The sequence below is a fragment of the Larus michahellis genome, chromosome 2 (genome assembly GCF_964199755.1).
Source record: "Larus michahellis chromosome 2, bLarMic1.1, whole genome shotgun sequence".
NCBI classification, from domain to species: domain Eukaryota; kingdom Metazoa; phylum Chordata; class Aves; order Charadriiformes; family Laridae; genus Larus; species Larus michahellis.
Genome location: NC_133897.1, coordinates 160,639,376 through 160,656,978, shown reverse-complemented (window position 1 = coordinate 160,656,978; position 17,603 = coordinate 160,639,376). Strand labels below are relative to the sequence as shown.

The window sequence follows — 17,603 nt, the reverse complement described above, 5'->3', positions numbered from 1 at the left end:
TCACATTTTTTGCTCCATTTCCCCAAAACAGCTGTAAAACACTTGGTAAATGACCGTTTTCCTAACAGCTAAAACACTTTATGATTCCTTTGTAGCCATTATGATAGATACACCAGCATGATTCCCAACCTTCCTTCAAATCTAAAAGCTCATGCTGGAGACACAAATGACAATTTACAAGTATTTCAAGCATAAGAAATAAGCCTGTAGCAAGAGTGTGATGGTGGGTTCCCCCCACCCCCCAGCCTGACCTTTTCCTATAACCCTGCTCAAGTAATAACAATCAGTGGTGGTCATGATGGATGCATCTGGTCAAAGTGGATTTGGGGGACACAAATAACACAATAGTCAAGGGTTAATTAATGGCAATGCGCCCACCCAACCAAAGTGCTGGTCAACATCCCACTCAAGCCAAATTTTGAAGAAACTAAAATCTGTGGTTGGTATGCATATATGACTGAGTCAATCGTCTTACCCCCATACATAGTCAACAGCCCAAGAGCCCTTTGAGCTCTCCTGCACAGCAGTGGGCTGCACACCAGATCTCCCATGGAGCTGGGACGCATCTCAAGGTTAGTCCTTGAGGCTGAGAGATTCCTTGCTGCAACAGATCCTCAGTGACTAACAGCGCATTAAGCTTTGAAGCGTCACTAAGATTATATCTTGATTGATTGTGCGCACACAATCCTTTAGAACGTAGACCATCGACCAAGTCTGGGACTAGGATTGGATCCAGCTGCACCCAGACTCCTCTCTGAGAAGGGGTTCAGAAAGCCAGGGGTCCCTTCTGACCCTCGTGACTCAACAGGAAGGTTTCCCTGACAATTTTGTCTGACCCCATCTTCTATGCAATAAATAACCAAGTGTACCTTGTCATCGAATCTTGTTAAACCACTGTGGCATTTAATATCAAATTTTGTTAAATCACTGTTTTATATGAATAAATATATATTGCTGCTTCACTCTTGAGTGAAGTGCATCACTCCATCCACAACAAAGAAAAAGTTTGATCATCAACAGTTACATTTTCAAAATATTACCTATTACATGCAACAATAAAAACCCCTACTACAGCATGAGCTGCAGAAGCGTGTTAATTTGAGAGCAGTTACACAAAGTATCTACCAAGCATGACAAACTTCATCTTGTAATTAAAGCATTCATTCACTTTCACTGAATGGTAACGTATTCTCTGCTAGCAGAGTATGCTTTCATGGACAGAGACAGACACTCTTTTCAGAATGATAACGAAGTCAATGGCTGCAACATTATGTTTTCTGGTTATTCAGTTCAGTCTACATGAGCCCGTCCAACTGCCATTATTCTCACAAAGCTCCTCAGGAAAGGAGAATCTAGTCACAAGCACAGAAAAATACAATTTCTAGAGCTGTAGGTTTTTCAGCTGATTTTGGTATCTTCTGCTACTAACTGATACCGGAAAGAAATAACAGGGCTCTGTAAATACACATCACTAGTATATAACTTATACTTCTACTGCTCGTGGCAACAATTAAATCGGGACTTAATTGAGGGTGTATGCAGTATGGGCAAAGGACAGTAGATATGAGGATGATAAATCAGACATCTGTTAACTAAATTCGGTACCAAATAAGAAGCCTTCCAGGAAAGAAAATCCTGGAGGCAGAAGAACTGTTTTTCTAAAGACTGCTTCCTTCATATCATATTCCATACCAGCCCATTTCATTTATTTTCTCCTTTACACTGAAGTACTAATTAAGAGACTGAAATGGAACCACAATCGTAAGAAAATTGACTAAGCATCCTCCACTGCTGACCTATGAAAGGCTGGATCTGCCAAAACAAGCCTGAAAAAAAGAAACCACCTCATCACACAGTTTAGTAAATCAGGTTATTTTTACATTACAGAAACAAGTAAGGCTTTTTAGATGAATGGCCATATGTTACCTACTACAAAAAAACAAACACAAAAATCCCCTCTTATCTGTAGCATACAAAAGTTTGTCAGATTTCACACAAAATATTTACTAGAAGAATGAGTGGAATGCTTTTCTATCCTACCATCCCTCCAAGGGCCACCTCTGTTAACTTTTTTTCACGCAGCTTTTGAAAAGCACCTGATACTTTCCCAGCACAGGTACAAACATATTACCTCATCCTAAATACTGACAGGATCAATGCCGGCAACCCAACTTGCTTTTTGGGGGGTATGGGGGAGGAGGGATACAAATTGAAAGAATTTTTCCACAGTTCAGTAAACTTCTATTAAATTTTGGAATAAAATGCATTTTTCAACTTTTAAAGATAAGACCAATGATCTATTACTCCATTTCCCGTTGTATAAAATGTATTCTATAACTGTATACTTGTTTCCCGTTAATACCTTTGAGTAATAAATGTAGGGAATTAATGTCTTAGACACTGAAAAAAAATGTTTCAGATCTTCATTGCTTCAATTTGTAGTTAGGTGGGTATACTTTAAAATGGCATACGGTAAACTCTTTACAGCAACAGTTTTACTTTATGACAAACTATGACAAAACTTTTAGTTTTTCCACAGCTAACAAAAGCTTTCATTTACAGTGGCGGTATGTAATTCATGACCACGTTAAGAACTGCTAACAAACCCCAAATTCACCCGATAATGAAGGAAATTGTACAGCTGGAGTTAAAATATACTGAAGAAACTCATCAGTTCAGGATGGTTACCTTCCTAGAAAACTAAAAACATCAAGTCTGAGACCATTCTGACTTTATGAACAAGGTAGAATTTATTACCTTTTATAGATTCCATTAAAATTCCTAACAAGTAAAAGACTGTAGTGAGTACCTGCACATGAATGTGCTTTTATCAATCTACTTTAGTACCTTACATGTAAGCACTACATTAAAAAGGAAAAAAGTCTATAATAAAAAAAAAAGTATTTTACCAGTGATCTTGTTAAGACGAGCTCTCTTTGCCTGAAATGAGTTGCCTAGATTACTTTTCCTCTTGTGTGATAACGTGCTTTCTGCCTGCACAAAGGCCATCTTTGGAACATCCACTACAGGAAATCCTACTTTTAAACAGAAGAGAAACCTAATAAACTCACAGTTCATAAACACGTAACAACACCTAAAATACTCAAGTATTTCAGAACTGCTATTAGAATACTGCAGTAAAGAAACTTTAAAATTTTATTAAAAATTAAAATGACACATTCTGAAGATTTAGTATTACACACTGAAGCATTAGGCACAGGTTACCTCAAAATTTCTAATTTTTTACTCAATATTATGAGAAATTAGTATTAAAGACTATTAAAATGAATAAATTCTTATCAAACCACAAAAAGTTTCAAACATCCTTGAACACTGATATATCATCCATGTTTGGAATATTTTTTCTTAGAACAGAATCAGGGATTATCTCACAGGTAATAGAAGATGCAGGAATATGAATAAAAGTGTACAATGAAGTAATTAAAAAAAACCTACATTCTGCTCTTGTTAGAGCTTGTTAGAAGTTTTGCACAAGTAGTAAATGCGCACTGAACTAGTGTTGATTCTAAGCTGATTAATGTTATGTATCATAAAGTTATCATAATAGCAAATGAGATGTCTTCCTCTAGAAATACTAGTTCTTACTTAATAGCAAAATTAACAACAGGAATTCTACTTCAGCACTACAGAAAAGCCTATTTATCTTTTATAGAATTTGTTTTTACCAAATGTGTCACTGGATGTAGGCTCCTCTTCCTTTTTTTGGACTTCCTGCATAATTGTAGAGGTTGAGGTTTCTTCCTTTTTTGAAGGAACTTTTAGCCATTTTCTGTCCTCTTTATCTTTATTGCTGTTTGCGCTGGTTCTAGGTTTACTTCCTGCTTTGTTCTTGGCTGCTGCAGCAGCAGCAGCTTTGACCAAAGCTATCCAATCCTCCAAAAAGGAAAACATGGTGAGTAAGTATTAAAAAGTGCCTGAGATTCAAACAGAAAATACTTATAAACCCAGTGAAACTTCATCTAGAAATGTTCAAAAGCAGTTGAATTTATTTTTATGGCTACTACTCAGAGAGTGTAAAATGAGTTTCCCAAATTGCCTAAATAAACTTGAATGCCACAGATAAAAAGAAAAAAAAAAAAAAAACACACACTTCAAAAAACCACTGCATATAGAATTCCGGCTATACACATTCCCCACTATCTATTTGATGTGTCCTAGCCTTAGAAACCCAGGACTCCCAATCCCAGAACACTGACTGTTTGCTTACCCTTCTGGCTGTGAAATGCACCAATTTCATTGTTGCTCGAATTTAACGACTATTCAAAACTACAATCAACTCAAAGCACGGTCCAGTCAGCTGCGTGATTGGGCAGAGTTCTTCCCAAATTAAATTGATAAAGCAGGAACAACCCTTTTCTAATTATATCTGTGTTTCTAGAATAACTACAGATAGCACTCTTTTTGTATTACACATTACAAGTTTCACTCAATTTCAATAGAGTGCTCTATAACGTGACTGAATTTCATAATCCACATTTAAGGTAATAAAAGTGCCATTTGGAATAATGGCTTATTTGACCACACAGAAACATCCAAGGAGTGAACAACAGAACATACAGCCCAAATTCATCTACTTTTTAGCGTACCGACGAAGTCTACCCACCTACAAGTCAACAGAGAGAACTAAATACTTCCAAGGCTGATCCAAGCTCTTTACATTAGTTTAATCAGTCTCCTGCCTTATGTCTCCCAAGTGTCAGGGATCAATCTGACTGCAAAAATTTTAACTTGATCCTTTTTACTATTTTTTTCAAATTTTCCATAACATCAAAGTACAGATATTGTTCCATGGAGTAGTTATATGCAATATAAAAAAAAACAGTAACAATGTTCATCCTCCACCAGTAAAAATTAAGCAACTGAGTGTTTTGAACGATAATTAATTTAATGGCAACTTGAGTATTTGTAGATTTGTACTACCACGTATAAAAAAAAAGGTATGATAAAGACTATTTTTTGTCTAGTTTCCCATGAGTGCTTTGCAAATAGTAAAACTTTTTTGGTTCCCCAACTGTGAAGAGACTATATTTTATTCTGGACTGCTTCCTCGTTATGTTATCATGCAAGATACCTAAAGTATCTTGATTTTATAAATCTTGTTTCAATGCAATTTTTCCCCCACTCATTACATATTATAAGTCTTGAAAATTTCTCTTCTACTGAGGTTTCTTTTCCTTCTTTGGTGTATGAGAAAAGCATAATATAATATACGTAGCATTAATTTTCCTTGTAGTATGCTTTTCCTCTTCCATAGCTCAATACTTTTAAATCACTGCTTTCCATAGATTATGCTTCTACATTGCATCAAGCTATATGCTTAGAAACACCAACAGTTTTGATTCTTCTAAGATGAAGTGTTCTGTGTCCAAACTGTCAATGCAAGACGCACACACTCAGTCTAACTAGCAGCAGAGAAGTTTGGAAGCACTTTGGCAATGCTTACACAACAGGCAACTACCAAGGCCATTTGGTGACATGCCAGCCACAAAGAGCGTGTCTAACTGCCAGCTGCATAGTCAATCAAAAACACACATACCTCTTTTTTGGCCAGCCAAAACGAGCACACACATTAGCTCCAGTCCATCCAGAGCCTTGCCCATCCAGCAGGACAAAAAAAGGATTGAGCTATTTGTGCTGGTGAGGAGTTAGGAGACCTGAGAGTAGAAGTCTTACACTGTACCCTGGCCAAGGGATGAAGAGGATCAGTAACATGGCTGGAGCTTGGATCTTATGATAAAAGTGGGAAGCAAAGGAAGCACAGCCTGCATCAAAACAGCTTCTAAGCAGTATTTTAGTTTTCAGTCAAGCTAAGCACCCTGAAATTGGAAGCTTGTCAAAGATATCGAGCTTCAAGGATCACAATGAGCTAAGTATCCTGTTCTAATGGTAGCTGTTCTGGTGCAACATGAAGGGTTTTTTTGTTTGCATTTTATTTCATTGTTTGGATACCTTCCTTAAGACAGGGAGCTTACAAAGGGTAGCAGGACACATATAACAATGAAGGAAACAAAGGTTAAACATTCAGAAGCCAGAGCAGAGAGACATTAATTACAGTGATAGCTATACTTTTTTTTCTAGACTAACATGTAAATTCAAACTCAGTGAAGAGAACCTTGAGCAGGGAGGTGGACAACATTATCTCAAGAGGTCCCAGCCAACCACAACAATTTTGTGGTTCTGAATTGGCCAGAAGCTCTGTGGGTCCATTTTTCTTTTGACTCTGGAGTAAATATATAGGGACTGAAGTGACACCTGTAATTCCTGCTTTTTAGCCTTGAACTGTCACAGAGCAATTGCTCAGCTGCCCAGCTCCTGACATGTGAAAACTATTTAGCATCTAAGATGCTAAGGTGATGAAATTTCCTTTGAAAAGCACAGGAACTCCTTCTTTAAAAAGATGTATTTGTGCCTTTTTCAGAATTTTTGGAAAAATTTAACAAAAAAATGGGAGAACAACAGTGGGAGGCTAAAGCGCAATGAATTCTGAAATCTGTCTCAGAGTTGTTGTAAGATATCTACTCTGTCAACCATAACAGCAAGACACTAAATATCACAGATATCATACAAACTAGTTGCAAATCTTTGATAGCAGGACTTTTCCCCAGAGCATTCAGCATACCTAAAGCCAAGGGCCCAAAAATGAACGCATCACAAATTAATAAACAAAAAGCAAAACCCTCCAAAGAGAAATTTCCTCTATTTCTCCCTGACATTGTCACTCTATTGGCTGTGCTTTTGTCACTCTGCCACAGTTACGCTGCACCATCTAGTCTGATTTCCCACTTCCCATAGCATCTCACCCCAGAGAAGTTTCTCATTTACATATATAACTTAAAAAAAATAAAATGTGTATTTCCTTCTTTTTTTATTCTTACTAAAATTCACCTTTCAAGTAAGCTGAGAAAATTGACAGGAGAGAAGTAATGGGACATGGTAGTTAGAAGACAAAACGTTACTTTATCACTACCAAGGAAAACTGTCATTACGCTAATTAGATTCACTAAATCAAAACACAGGAAATTGCACGACCAAGAAATACGTTAGTAGAACTTACCCAATAGTCTTACACATTAATTGGCTAAGACACTTGTATTTTAAAATATTCCTTTGCGTTACCTTAAACCCACAACAGCGGGAAGGCAAAACCCAGAATCATTTCTAAAATCCAACCCTTGTGCCAACAGCAGAATTCACACACACTTATCGTTCTCCCTTCACCTGCCTACCACCACCAGTTTTTTGCTTCTCTACAGTATTAAAGATTCAGCTGGTTTTCTTCTCCTGACACATCACACAACTCCCAGCACCCACACACTCATACATACACACACATGAAACATCATCAATCTATTGACTGGCTGATTCCACATCAAGCCTGGAATCCTTACCCTCACCTTTCGATTCTAAACAGTCTGCCCCACCTACATCTTGGCTCACATTGTCTCCTGTCACATCTTCTTTTTTTCCTCTGTCCCAATCGCAAATCCATGCTTTTTCCTCAGCTTCCTCTTCCTGTGTGCCAAGTCCCCTCCCTCTCCTTCAAAACCCTCCTCAAAACTCACTTCTTTTGGTTCGATTTCCGTCACTAATCTCAGCTCCGGCGCTATCTGCTCCCTCTCGCGCGCCTAATTATATCGAAGATAAAACAAAAAACATGAAACAGAAAAATAAGTTATCCAAATACTTCATACGTGCTCTCACAAGGGCAGTCTCAATATCCCCATCTTTTTTTTTTATTTCCTCTGTACTACGTTACCCACATTTCTGTGTGATTTCCATTAATTTGAACTTATCTGCAGAGTAACCTAACCTATAGTCTCATTGCATTGAGCCACACAAATATTTTCCACCCTTTAACAATTTTGCCTTTCCATCCTCACAGCTGAGTCTTATTAAAACACATTTCCACTGCAACTCAAAAATAGGTTGTTACAGTGTTTACAAACTCTCCCTTTAAGACACACTAAATTCAAATCAAAGAATTAACTAAACTAGTCTATATCTCTCTTTCTCCACATAGTTCAAATTCTGCATGCTTAGCACACACCTTCCAAACAGATCTCACATTTGTTAAATTTGCTAATGCCCATCTCTTGAAATGTATTTTTTTTTTTCCTTTGGAAACAGACAAAAAAACAAGACAGGTTTAAATTAAGCATGAAGTTTTGGATCTGCCAACTCCACTACTTTTCAAATCAAGTTATGTTCTTGGCATTTTTTTAATATTTATATAGTTTTTAGTGAATATTTTCTTATAAAATAATGCAAAAAACTAAAAATATTCGTTTGAGTTCTAGGCTTGTACAAAGCTCAGTTTCAGATAACTGATTTTCAAACCAAATCTTAGATCACTTTTTTATTCTTAAATACCACTAAAATATTTTGAAAAACAAACATTTTTACCATAGCATAATGATGTAGGAGATGTTGCAGAAAAAAAAGCCTTTAAAACCTACAGAACTTCTTGCCTAACTCTAATTTTGCAAAATGAAAGGCTAAAAGACTAGTTTCAGCTAGCATTATAGAAAGCATAACTGGTGTTGCTCTTGCTGCAGGGCAACTTAAAAAAATCTAAATCCAACTCAGAAAGTGTAAATTTGGTCCCCTTAGTCTTTCTCAAGATCTCACTGAAGCCACCTATGTTCAGCCCCTGAGATGCATGAGACTGACACCATAACTCTCAACTAATGAGAAAAATTAGAAATACTAGATGAGCTGGACTGCCACCAAGTATGTCTGGACATAAAAATGGTTGCTAAGAAATGGATTTACTATTTTTTTTAAGCTTAAAATACCTGTGGCCTAAGAGTAGTAACTCAAGATTAGATATGACATAGCTCCCTAGAAAAAGCAAAGGATCAAGTGAGGGACTTCTTTACCTCGTCACAGAAGAGCTGTTTCAATTCAGTCACAACCATATTACCCAAGTGATCCTTTTTATGAAGTAAAATGAAATATTCTAGCTTCCTAGCTTACTGTCATACTGAAAATATTTTTTAAAATATTATATTCTGGTTCAAGAGAGTTATTGTAAGACTGCAGCAAGCAGCCAGTGTTAGCGTGACTACGGATTTCAGTTTAATCTTTTTAAGGAAACATAGTTTAAGTAGTGCAGTGTTGCCTGCACAAAGTTCCAGTGTTCTTTGCACAGGTGATCGATCCCAGTATGCAGCTACCTGTAACCTGGAGGCCAGGACACAGAAAGGTTTTCAAGCCATTTCGCTTATCCACCTGCCCTTGTTGTGATCTGGATGGTTACAACAGTAATTATGAAATACCTGGATTTTGTTTGCCAAGTTACAAGGAGTATTCTAAAGAAAACTGGGAGCAATTAAAAACAGGGGTTTTTCACATTTCTTGTCTCCCAGACTCAAATAGTTTCAGTGGAGTAATTTCTCATTAACTATAAGAATACAGTTACCATACAAGATAAATGCCATGGTATTTCCACTGAAAGCATGTAACATTTTCAATGTTGCTTTTCTTTTGCAAGTAAAGATACACCTAGTGACTAAATCATACCCTGTACTTCACAGCTTCCCTCAGTTTCTACTGAGCTGCTCTTCTTTAACAGCAAGTGGACATTATCAGAGATAAAGAAATACTTATCTGTCTGAATCCCCAAAAGTTCTGATACAGGGGAGAAACCCCCCACAGAACAGTCATATTAATAAGAACATGTGGGCAAAAAGCTACCACAGTAGCAAACAAAAGAGATGGGGCGAGGAATAAATAAATAAATCGGCAGCACAGCCTACTGACAAGCTAAAGCTTTTTTCTGACAGGACACCAGAGGAAAAAGTCTCTGGATGCCCCTCGTTTTGCAAACTCTGCGAGACAAAACTCTGGGAACAGATTAGTTGGCAATGGAGTGTATGGCAGATAGACATTTCAGGTAGCGGCAAGACTACTTGAGCAGCACACTCTGGAGCATCATCCATAAAACTGGTGAAGCAAGGCAGTGCAGGACCTAGAATAAAGACTGTAATCTAAAACTAGTTGTGCTAGATGGCATTTATTCAAGATATTAAAAAAGATAATCAATATAAAACCTCACAAAGAGATACCTAAAGTATTCTTACCTGCCCTTTTGCATCCTCTGGCATAGATTTGATATGCATCCTCTTAAGACATCGAATAACACCATCATAGAACTGTACTGTGAATGTTCCTAGAAGAGGATTGATGTAATCACTATGAGTAGTTAAGAAACAAACACGCCTTGTTACTATGAAAGCTTTAGCAAAATGTTTTGTAGGCTATATGATCAAAGTAACCAGGTGCTACCTACGGTCAGGATCAAGAATTTTAAGAAAAATAAATGACAGCCTCAATGAAATCCTGCTTTTATATAGTTGTTCCTTGTCCACTTGGACAATTTCAAGCATGTTTAATCTACGGCGCCGTTTCGGCTCATAATTCATTGGAAGAATTATGTAATATTTAAGTTGCCACAACAGAGAAACCTATTCACAATCAAATCCTCGTTTGCATTAAACTACAGTAAAAACTTCAACTTCTATTCATGTTCATTAGAAATATCACCTCACTGCGAAGTACTGCATCCAAGTTGTTCCTTTATTTCCCTATTTCCATTTTCTTCAATAAAGAGAACTTTCTTCAGTAAAGAGACCTACCATTCCTAAAACAATTACTAAAATTTAAATATATCGCTAACCCAAATCAACAATAGTACAAAATACTTGTAACAAAAAATTCTGCTCATCGCTGAGGAAACATTAAGCATTTTCTTATCCCGGAGAAATTCCAATAGTTTAATTCCATGCAGATAAAAGACAAACCTCTTATTAAGTTTCACAGGATAGAAACATTTTTACTTAATACTGAGGCAGTGAGGAAAACTTACTATGCATGCCAATTTTCTAAGCAGACTACAGCTACAGCATAGCATCGGAAAAGTCCTTACCAATGGACCATACATGAATGCTTACCCTCTTTATTAATTGCTTCAATCTTCGCAGGGTAATATCGACAGTCTGTCCAACGAGCTAGGACTTCTTCTCCAGGTTTAAAATCCTATTTTATACAAATTTAGTCGTTAATATTTTAATCATTCAGATTTTTTCCTAACATTATGTGCTAGAAAGATTTAATGCAGGAAAACAAGCAGGACAAGTCAAAGACGAAATAAATGTGCAACTTACAACAAATTCTTCATCATCTTTCAGCCCTTCTTTCCTTAATGCTGGTCGTTCCAAGGGTCGCAACCTATTGCTGTCCCAGTAAATCCACTCATCGTAGCGATGACTCCAACGTTCAAAATGGACCAACATCTTCCCCTCTTCATAATCTATCTTCTCAATACGAGATGGATACCTTGAATGACAAACGTAAACTGATAAATCCATAAGCCTTTTCCAGGGTTTTTATCCAAACAAGCACAACAGTGCTTACATGACCATTCAGAAAGTTATACTAACACCTTGTAGTGAAAAATCTACAAGTCTGAAAAAGATGAAGTTACTAAATTGACAATAGGATAGCATTTAGTTTAAGAGTTATCTATACACATCAGTGATATGTCATCAGTTTCATCCCAGCCAGATGATTATACACAAATTTAAACCTCAAACTCACAGACCACGATGGCCTGAAACTGGCATTAGAAGTTTGTGCTTATCAGTTTTAAAACCTGAGTTTGTTTAAAGCAGAATCGTGCAAGCATTTTCATTTGCTTGGATGGCAAGAATATAAAATAGTTTCAAGAGTACATTCATTACTTTCATCATACGAAATGTCTCAAACTATACCATTGATTCCAGACAAATCTGAGCAATTAATCAAACCCATAACTCAACAGAACATTCTTACTTAATCTAAGTGGCTTATTAATTTATAGATCAACTTTCATGGTTTCACTGCCATTAAATTTGATTCATAATAATGACTTTTTAGCAGTCATCTCTCTGTAATTCCACGCACTAAAATAAATACGTCAGTCTTAATTAACATGTGGATTTTACTCTGAGCAAACATTAGTTATGCTCAGTAAAACTAACCAGGACTGAGCTGCAACCAGATCAAGTCTTAGGATTTAATCTTGGGTGTGGCATATATATAGATAAGGAACTGTAAAATTTGAGATTACATTTGTAGGCAAAAAAATAGCATATTTCTTTAATTTCAGCAATTATTATTTCAGTCAGTCTTATTTCAGTTTCACGTAAGTGATGTATTTCACAAAACTGTAGTAAGCTAGCAAGGCACAAACTGGTTGCGTCACACTATTTCCTCCACCAAAATTATTAGATCCCGTTATTTCCACTGTATGAAGTGCAGAGAAAATTGGAATGATGCAGAATTCAGCTCCTTCTGCCTTTCACAAAAGTACTGAAACAGATTCAATAGCACAAAGAATCTCCTACAAAAAAAAGTTAATTAGATCATCAAATTTTCTCAGACAATATACTAGGGATGCTCTAAAGTTAACAAAACATGTATTGAAAGAACAATCACAGCAAAAGGACAACCGTCTTTCACTTTCAGTAAGAGGCAACGTGTTTTTCTAACAAAGTGCTACTGTTGAGCAACAGTAAGACAGCAGAGCTCGAGCGACCCATTTCCAGTCCTACTGCAAATTCTATCAGCTAGAAACAAAACTAACATACAGGAACCCCGTCAACGTTTTCCATTTTTAATATTTTCCTCTCCAAAATACTGACAGTGCTGATAAAGAAGTTTTTAGAACTATGTTCTGATTAGAAGTTTTCAGGAAGTACGGGCTTTTCCTTATTTCCTGGTGACTAGAACAGGGCATTAAAACAAAAGGTGTCAAACTCAATTTGCTCCTTCATTTCTTCAGTCATGCTTCTTCAGCTGCAGTGATGCATATGGCTTTCCAACATCTAAACATCTCAGGAGTTCCTGAATAAGAAAAATTCTCTCTGATCTTCTAGGTTACAACTGCAACTACTTCAGCCACATTTCACCCTCAGATCAGAAAGCACAGACAGTCCAATCTCTTGTTGCATTTGTCTCATCCATACATTTCCGAAATGCGAAATGTTTTCATAGCCATTCTTTAAGTTGTCAATTTCTTCTCACTGAACTTCAAAAAAAAAAAAAACCCAATCAAGTCTAAGTCTCAAACTGCAGATTCTCATTTGCTGCCCTGGTAACAAAGTCTTTTTCAAGATAGAAGAACTCCACGGGATTTTTTTCAGAGGAGCAACAAGATCAACCTCCTTTCCCCTCTCAAGTAGACTGACAACAACAATCTAACAAGAACAGTGAAACTGATGATATATTGTATCAAAACAGAAACTAAAACTCACAGGTCAAAACCTGAATCCCAACATCAGCATTTGTCCTCGTTTGACCAAACCACAGCAGCATTCTGGTTTAACTCTGAACAAGGCTTCAAGAAAATAAGTCAGCCAAGAGATGGTTTTTCTAAGCCCTGCCTCTGATGGTGCTTTTTCCTTAAGTCTACATGCTGCCACATTTAGGAATTTTATCACAAATTTCTTACTAGTTTTTTTTCATCTTCTGGAGCGTTCCAAATTCAGACTTCTTGTAACTAGACACAAAGTGTCAGATCAAGCAGGAAGAGTAGCAAAGCAGAGGAAAAAGTAAAGTTACTGTTACTACAGCAAATGTATGAGTAAAAGCGTTACCTAAAAGAGTTCCAAATAGAAATAAATGATGACACAAAAAGCATTTCTCAGAGGGAAGGAAGGAAGAACACCAGAAAAGCAAGAGGACAGGAAATTCACTTTGCAGCAATCAAAAATGAGAGCTTGTGCACAAGCACTGAGGCTGCAGTAGTGAAATCAAAGACAAGAGTGATGGTGCTCTTTCTCACTATAGCTGGAAATTTCAGATTTATCACATGCCAGCCAGGTAGTGATGCAAAACTACAGTTATTTTACAAAATTCAGGGACCATCAGCCAAAAGACAGAATTCTCCTTTTCCTATGCATCTACAATGGAAATCCTCTGTTCCCGTTACGGCTCTGCCCTATAGTGGTTCCTTTGCCACGTTTTTATTGTTGTTACAGCTGGTAGCTTTCACTGGTCATCATCAGCAAAGTCAACATTCCACACACCGTGTGTAGAAGACAACAGAAGGGATAAATTGGCAAAATGTAGTATGCTGTCCTGTAAAGAGAACACTGAGAAAGAAGGGGAAGTAAAATACAGAGTATAGTTTAGAAACCAATACATAAAAATGAAGATAGTTTTAAGGAAAATTCAGCAAGTCAAGAATTGAGACATTAATATATATAGAAAAGAAAAAGAAACAAGAGAGTAAAGCCAACATCAGTTAATAAAAGATGATAAGCAAAATATTAAGTTTCATTAGGGATCACTCAACAGAGGAAAGACAGCACCAGGTATTTATTGGTTAATATCTCTTTGATAAACATAATTTCTGCTATCAAGGTCTTTTTAAAATATCATTATCAGCTCTGAATCAAAGTCCATGGTACTGGCTTTGCACAGTTAAATCTTAATGATATCATCACATAATGTCTTTATTCCAATTATCTGTTTCGTCAATGTATTGTGGTTGCAAGACAGAGCCAAAACCTGCACTCAACTCCAGTCCTCAGAGATGGAAGATTTAGCAAATCTCTGAACCACCCAAGCTATATATGATTGGTTATTAGGCAGCCCAAAAATAACTTTGTATGTATTTAGCAATAAGCTATTACCCTCAATATCCACTAAATTTAGACACGGTGTGCCACAAATATGTATAAACAGTAATATTTCACAATACTGATCCCACAGTGGAAAAGAGCAGACCATAGGTATTGCAGAATTTACTATTGCAAATTTTACACTGCACAGAAGCATTTTTCTGGTGCTATGGTTTTTGTACTTTCATCGAAAATCATCAATTTCATAAACTGCAAAGTTATACACATATTTCAAAGCCAAGTATGCATTTCCCACTAATAAAAGATAAAATGGCAACATAAATTTATTAATCAACCTTTTTAAAGAATTCTAGTAACAACGCATACAGGAAAGCTTCTACTATGGCTAAGGGCAATTTTTAATATTTATTCTGTAGGAAGAAGATTAATATGAAGATGGTTACATCTCACACACATGAGAAATTTTATGCCGAAGTTCCTTCCATCACAAAGCTACAAATAGGCATTATGAAAAAGTATGACAAAGGGAAATACCAATGTCACTCTTTAAAGTGCCGAAATGTAATGACATGTAAGGCCTAACAGTCTTCCAGTTACCGTTTGCCCCCAGAAAGCACTCCACACTAAAGGATTAAAATGAATTTGGTACACAGATTTGCCAACATCTGTTCAGCACAAATCAGAAAATATGCTCTAAAAAACTGAGGAAAAAGTCTTTACTTTTCACAGAAGAAAAAAACCCAAAATGAACGAACAAACAAAAAAAAAAAACCTGACCACCGCACTCCAGTTCAATAATGCAAGTGTTCTTTTTGTGGGAAGAAACAATAACCTGGAAGTTTTGGGTGTGTTTTTTTAATAGCATGCTGGAAATAGTATTTAATAATCCCAAATAAACTCTCATCCAAATTTCAGGGGGTTTTGTTCATGTTTTTTTAAAGAGAGAACACGAAAACTATTGCTAGCTGATGGTATCTGCCGAGTTCACTTATTACACACTCTCCATTCTCAGGTTCCCGTGATTCCAACGAGTAAAAACTACACAACATTTTTGTAAAGCCGCAAAGTTTAATACAGTTTACAAAATCTACACTATGAAGCACTAGTCTGACGTTCATGTAGGAAAACATGTTCCAATGTTCTTATAGGAAAAATTAATGGAAAACTTACAGTTTTCATTTCTTGACAGCATAAAAACAAAACAAAAACACCACCATTTTCCGAACACGTATTAATGGCCACATGGACAGTATTTTTCATTTTTACATCATCTTCCTTTTGACCCTTCAAAAGCCACCAAAAACAGTGGTGAACTGCCCTGGGAGGTGTGACAATAGTTATTTCAAACTGTCAAAAAGGGTGCAAAAACATTAGTAAATTTACCTAAGTTTGCACCTACGAAGTCTATAAACAGACACATACTTCCTGCCTTCACAGTAACAGTATAAAAAGTCTTTCCTTCTACCTCATAGAGGATATAAAAATAAACGCCCTCCATTCTGACTTCTTCACAAATAGTCTTCTGGTACCTACAAACACCTATTTCTAACTCCTCACTTTTCATTATATATATAGTATTATATCAATATAAAACAGAGCCTTCACAGTCCTTTCAAATACCTGGCTGTCAAGCAACACAGTCAACTGAAATGTGAAGGACGGACTGTACAAAATAAGATTTCCTAAAGTCTTACAGGAAAAAAAGCTTCCTCCATACTGAAAAAAAAAATAATCCATCCATATAATCAAATATAGCAAGTCAAAGTGCTGTTGTTTTGATAACTAACCTATTTTAGTGAGCTGTTTCCATTTCAGAACCGAAACAAGGGCCATGTATCTGTGCTTTCTTCATTACCTAACATAGTTTAGATCAAGCAGATTAATAAAGACTATGGTCTCAGATAAACAACAAGGTTGCTTTTTTCAAAGCAGTATCTGGCACTTACGGGAAACCAGTAAAGAAGCTAGAGCCCCGAAAGGCACAAGAAAAAAGAAAAAAAGAAAAAAAAAGAGATGTATCTTTAAATACATCAGTTTTGCAGAGCCTGTGTCCTACTGTAGGAGCTAACAGCTTAAGAACCAGTCTTCCACATGGGAATGTACTTGCAGATATATGCAGTTTTAATGCTGTTTCAGTTGTTTTGTCGGCAAGAGGCATAGGGCTGCGAGTGCACATGTATCAGTTTTTGTATGATACTGTATCATAGTATGCATATTGTACCATTGTATAATTTTGTATCATAAGGCAATTCAAGTTGGAAGGGACCTCAGAAAGCCTCTAGTCCAACCTCTCACTAAAAGCAGAGTCAGTTATGGGATCAAACCATGTTTTCCAGGGTTTTATCCAACCCAGCCTTGAAAACTTCCAATGTCAGAGACTCCACAAACTCTTTGGGCAACCTGATGCACTGCTTAACTGTCCCACAGGGAAAAAGATTCTCCTTGTACGTAGCCTGAATCTCTTTCGTTTCAACTTGTGCCTGTTGTCTTTTGTCCTTCAATCACGCACTACTGTGGAGAGCTCAGCTAAGTCTTCTTGAAGACATCCCTGTAGGTATTATAAGACTGATCATGGGTCTCCTGAAGCCTTCTCCAAGCTAAACAAGCCCAGTTTCCTCACCCTCTCTCCACAGGTCATACACCCCAGACCCCTGATCATCTCATATATATTTAAAATTTTTCTATTACCAGTCAGTCCCATCTCATTCACTATCTGCCAACCACATTGATTTCCATTAGAGCTGCATTTCATAGTTGCTTTAGTGAATTTAAATTTAACAAGTGGTACAAATTCATTACAGAAGATGACCTCCCTTGCAACAATATACTGTTTTGTACTTGATAAGGAAGCAGTTGTAGTTACCTCCACAATAAAACAAAAATAAACATGCTCACTGACAGCCTGTCTTTGCTGATCAGTTTGACCAGGCTTTCTTCTACTCAGTAATTACACAT

At 36.7% G+C, this 17,603-nt stretch overlaps 1 protein-coding gene across 16 annotated transcripts in view; it reads right to left on the bottom strand.

Annotated features, from left to right (window-relative positions):
- PHF20L1 (PHD finger protein 20 like 1) overlaps nt 1-17,603 on the bottom strand; it is a 61,458-nt gene that overhangs the window by 40,018 nt on the left and 3,837 nt on the right. For 7 of the 16 annotated variants that reach the window (XM_074577859.1, XM_074577860.1, XM_074577863.1 and 4 more), the window contains exons 3-8: nt 11,187-11,358; nt 10,974-11,058; nt 10,104-10,192; nt 7,584-7,646; nt 3,687-3,894; nt 2,910-3,038 (exon numbers count right to left, since the gene is read on the bottom strand). In XM_074577859.1, the coding sequence (XP_074433960.1) occupies nt 2,910-3,038; nt 3,687-3,894; nt 7,584-7,646; nt 10,104-10,192; nt 10,974-11,058; nt 11,187-11,358 (746 nt within the window). The remainder of the gene's footprint in view (nt 1-2,909; nt 3,039-3,686; nt 3,895-7,583; nt 7,647-10,103; nt 10,193-10,973; nt 11,059-11,186; nt 11,359-17,603) is intronic. The other 9 variants (XM_074577861.1, XM_074577866.1, XM_074577871.1 and 6 more) reach the window with 3 other exon arrangements.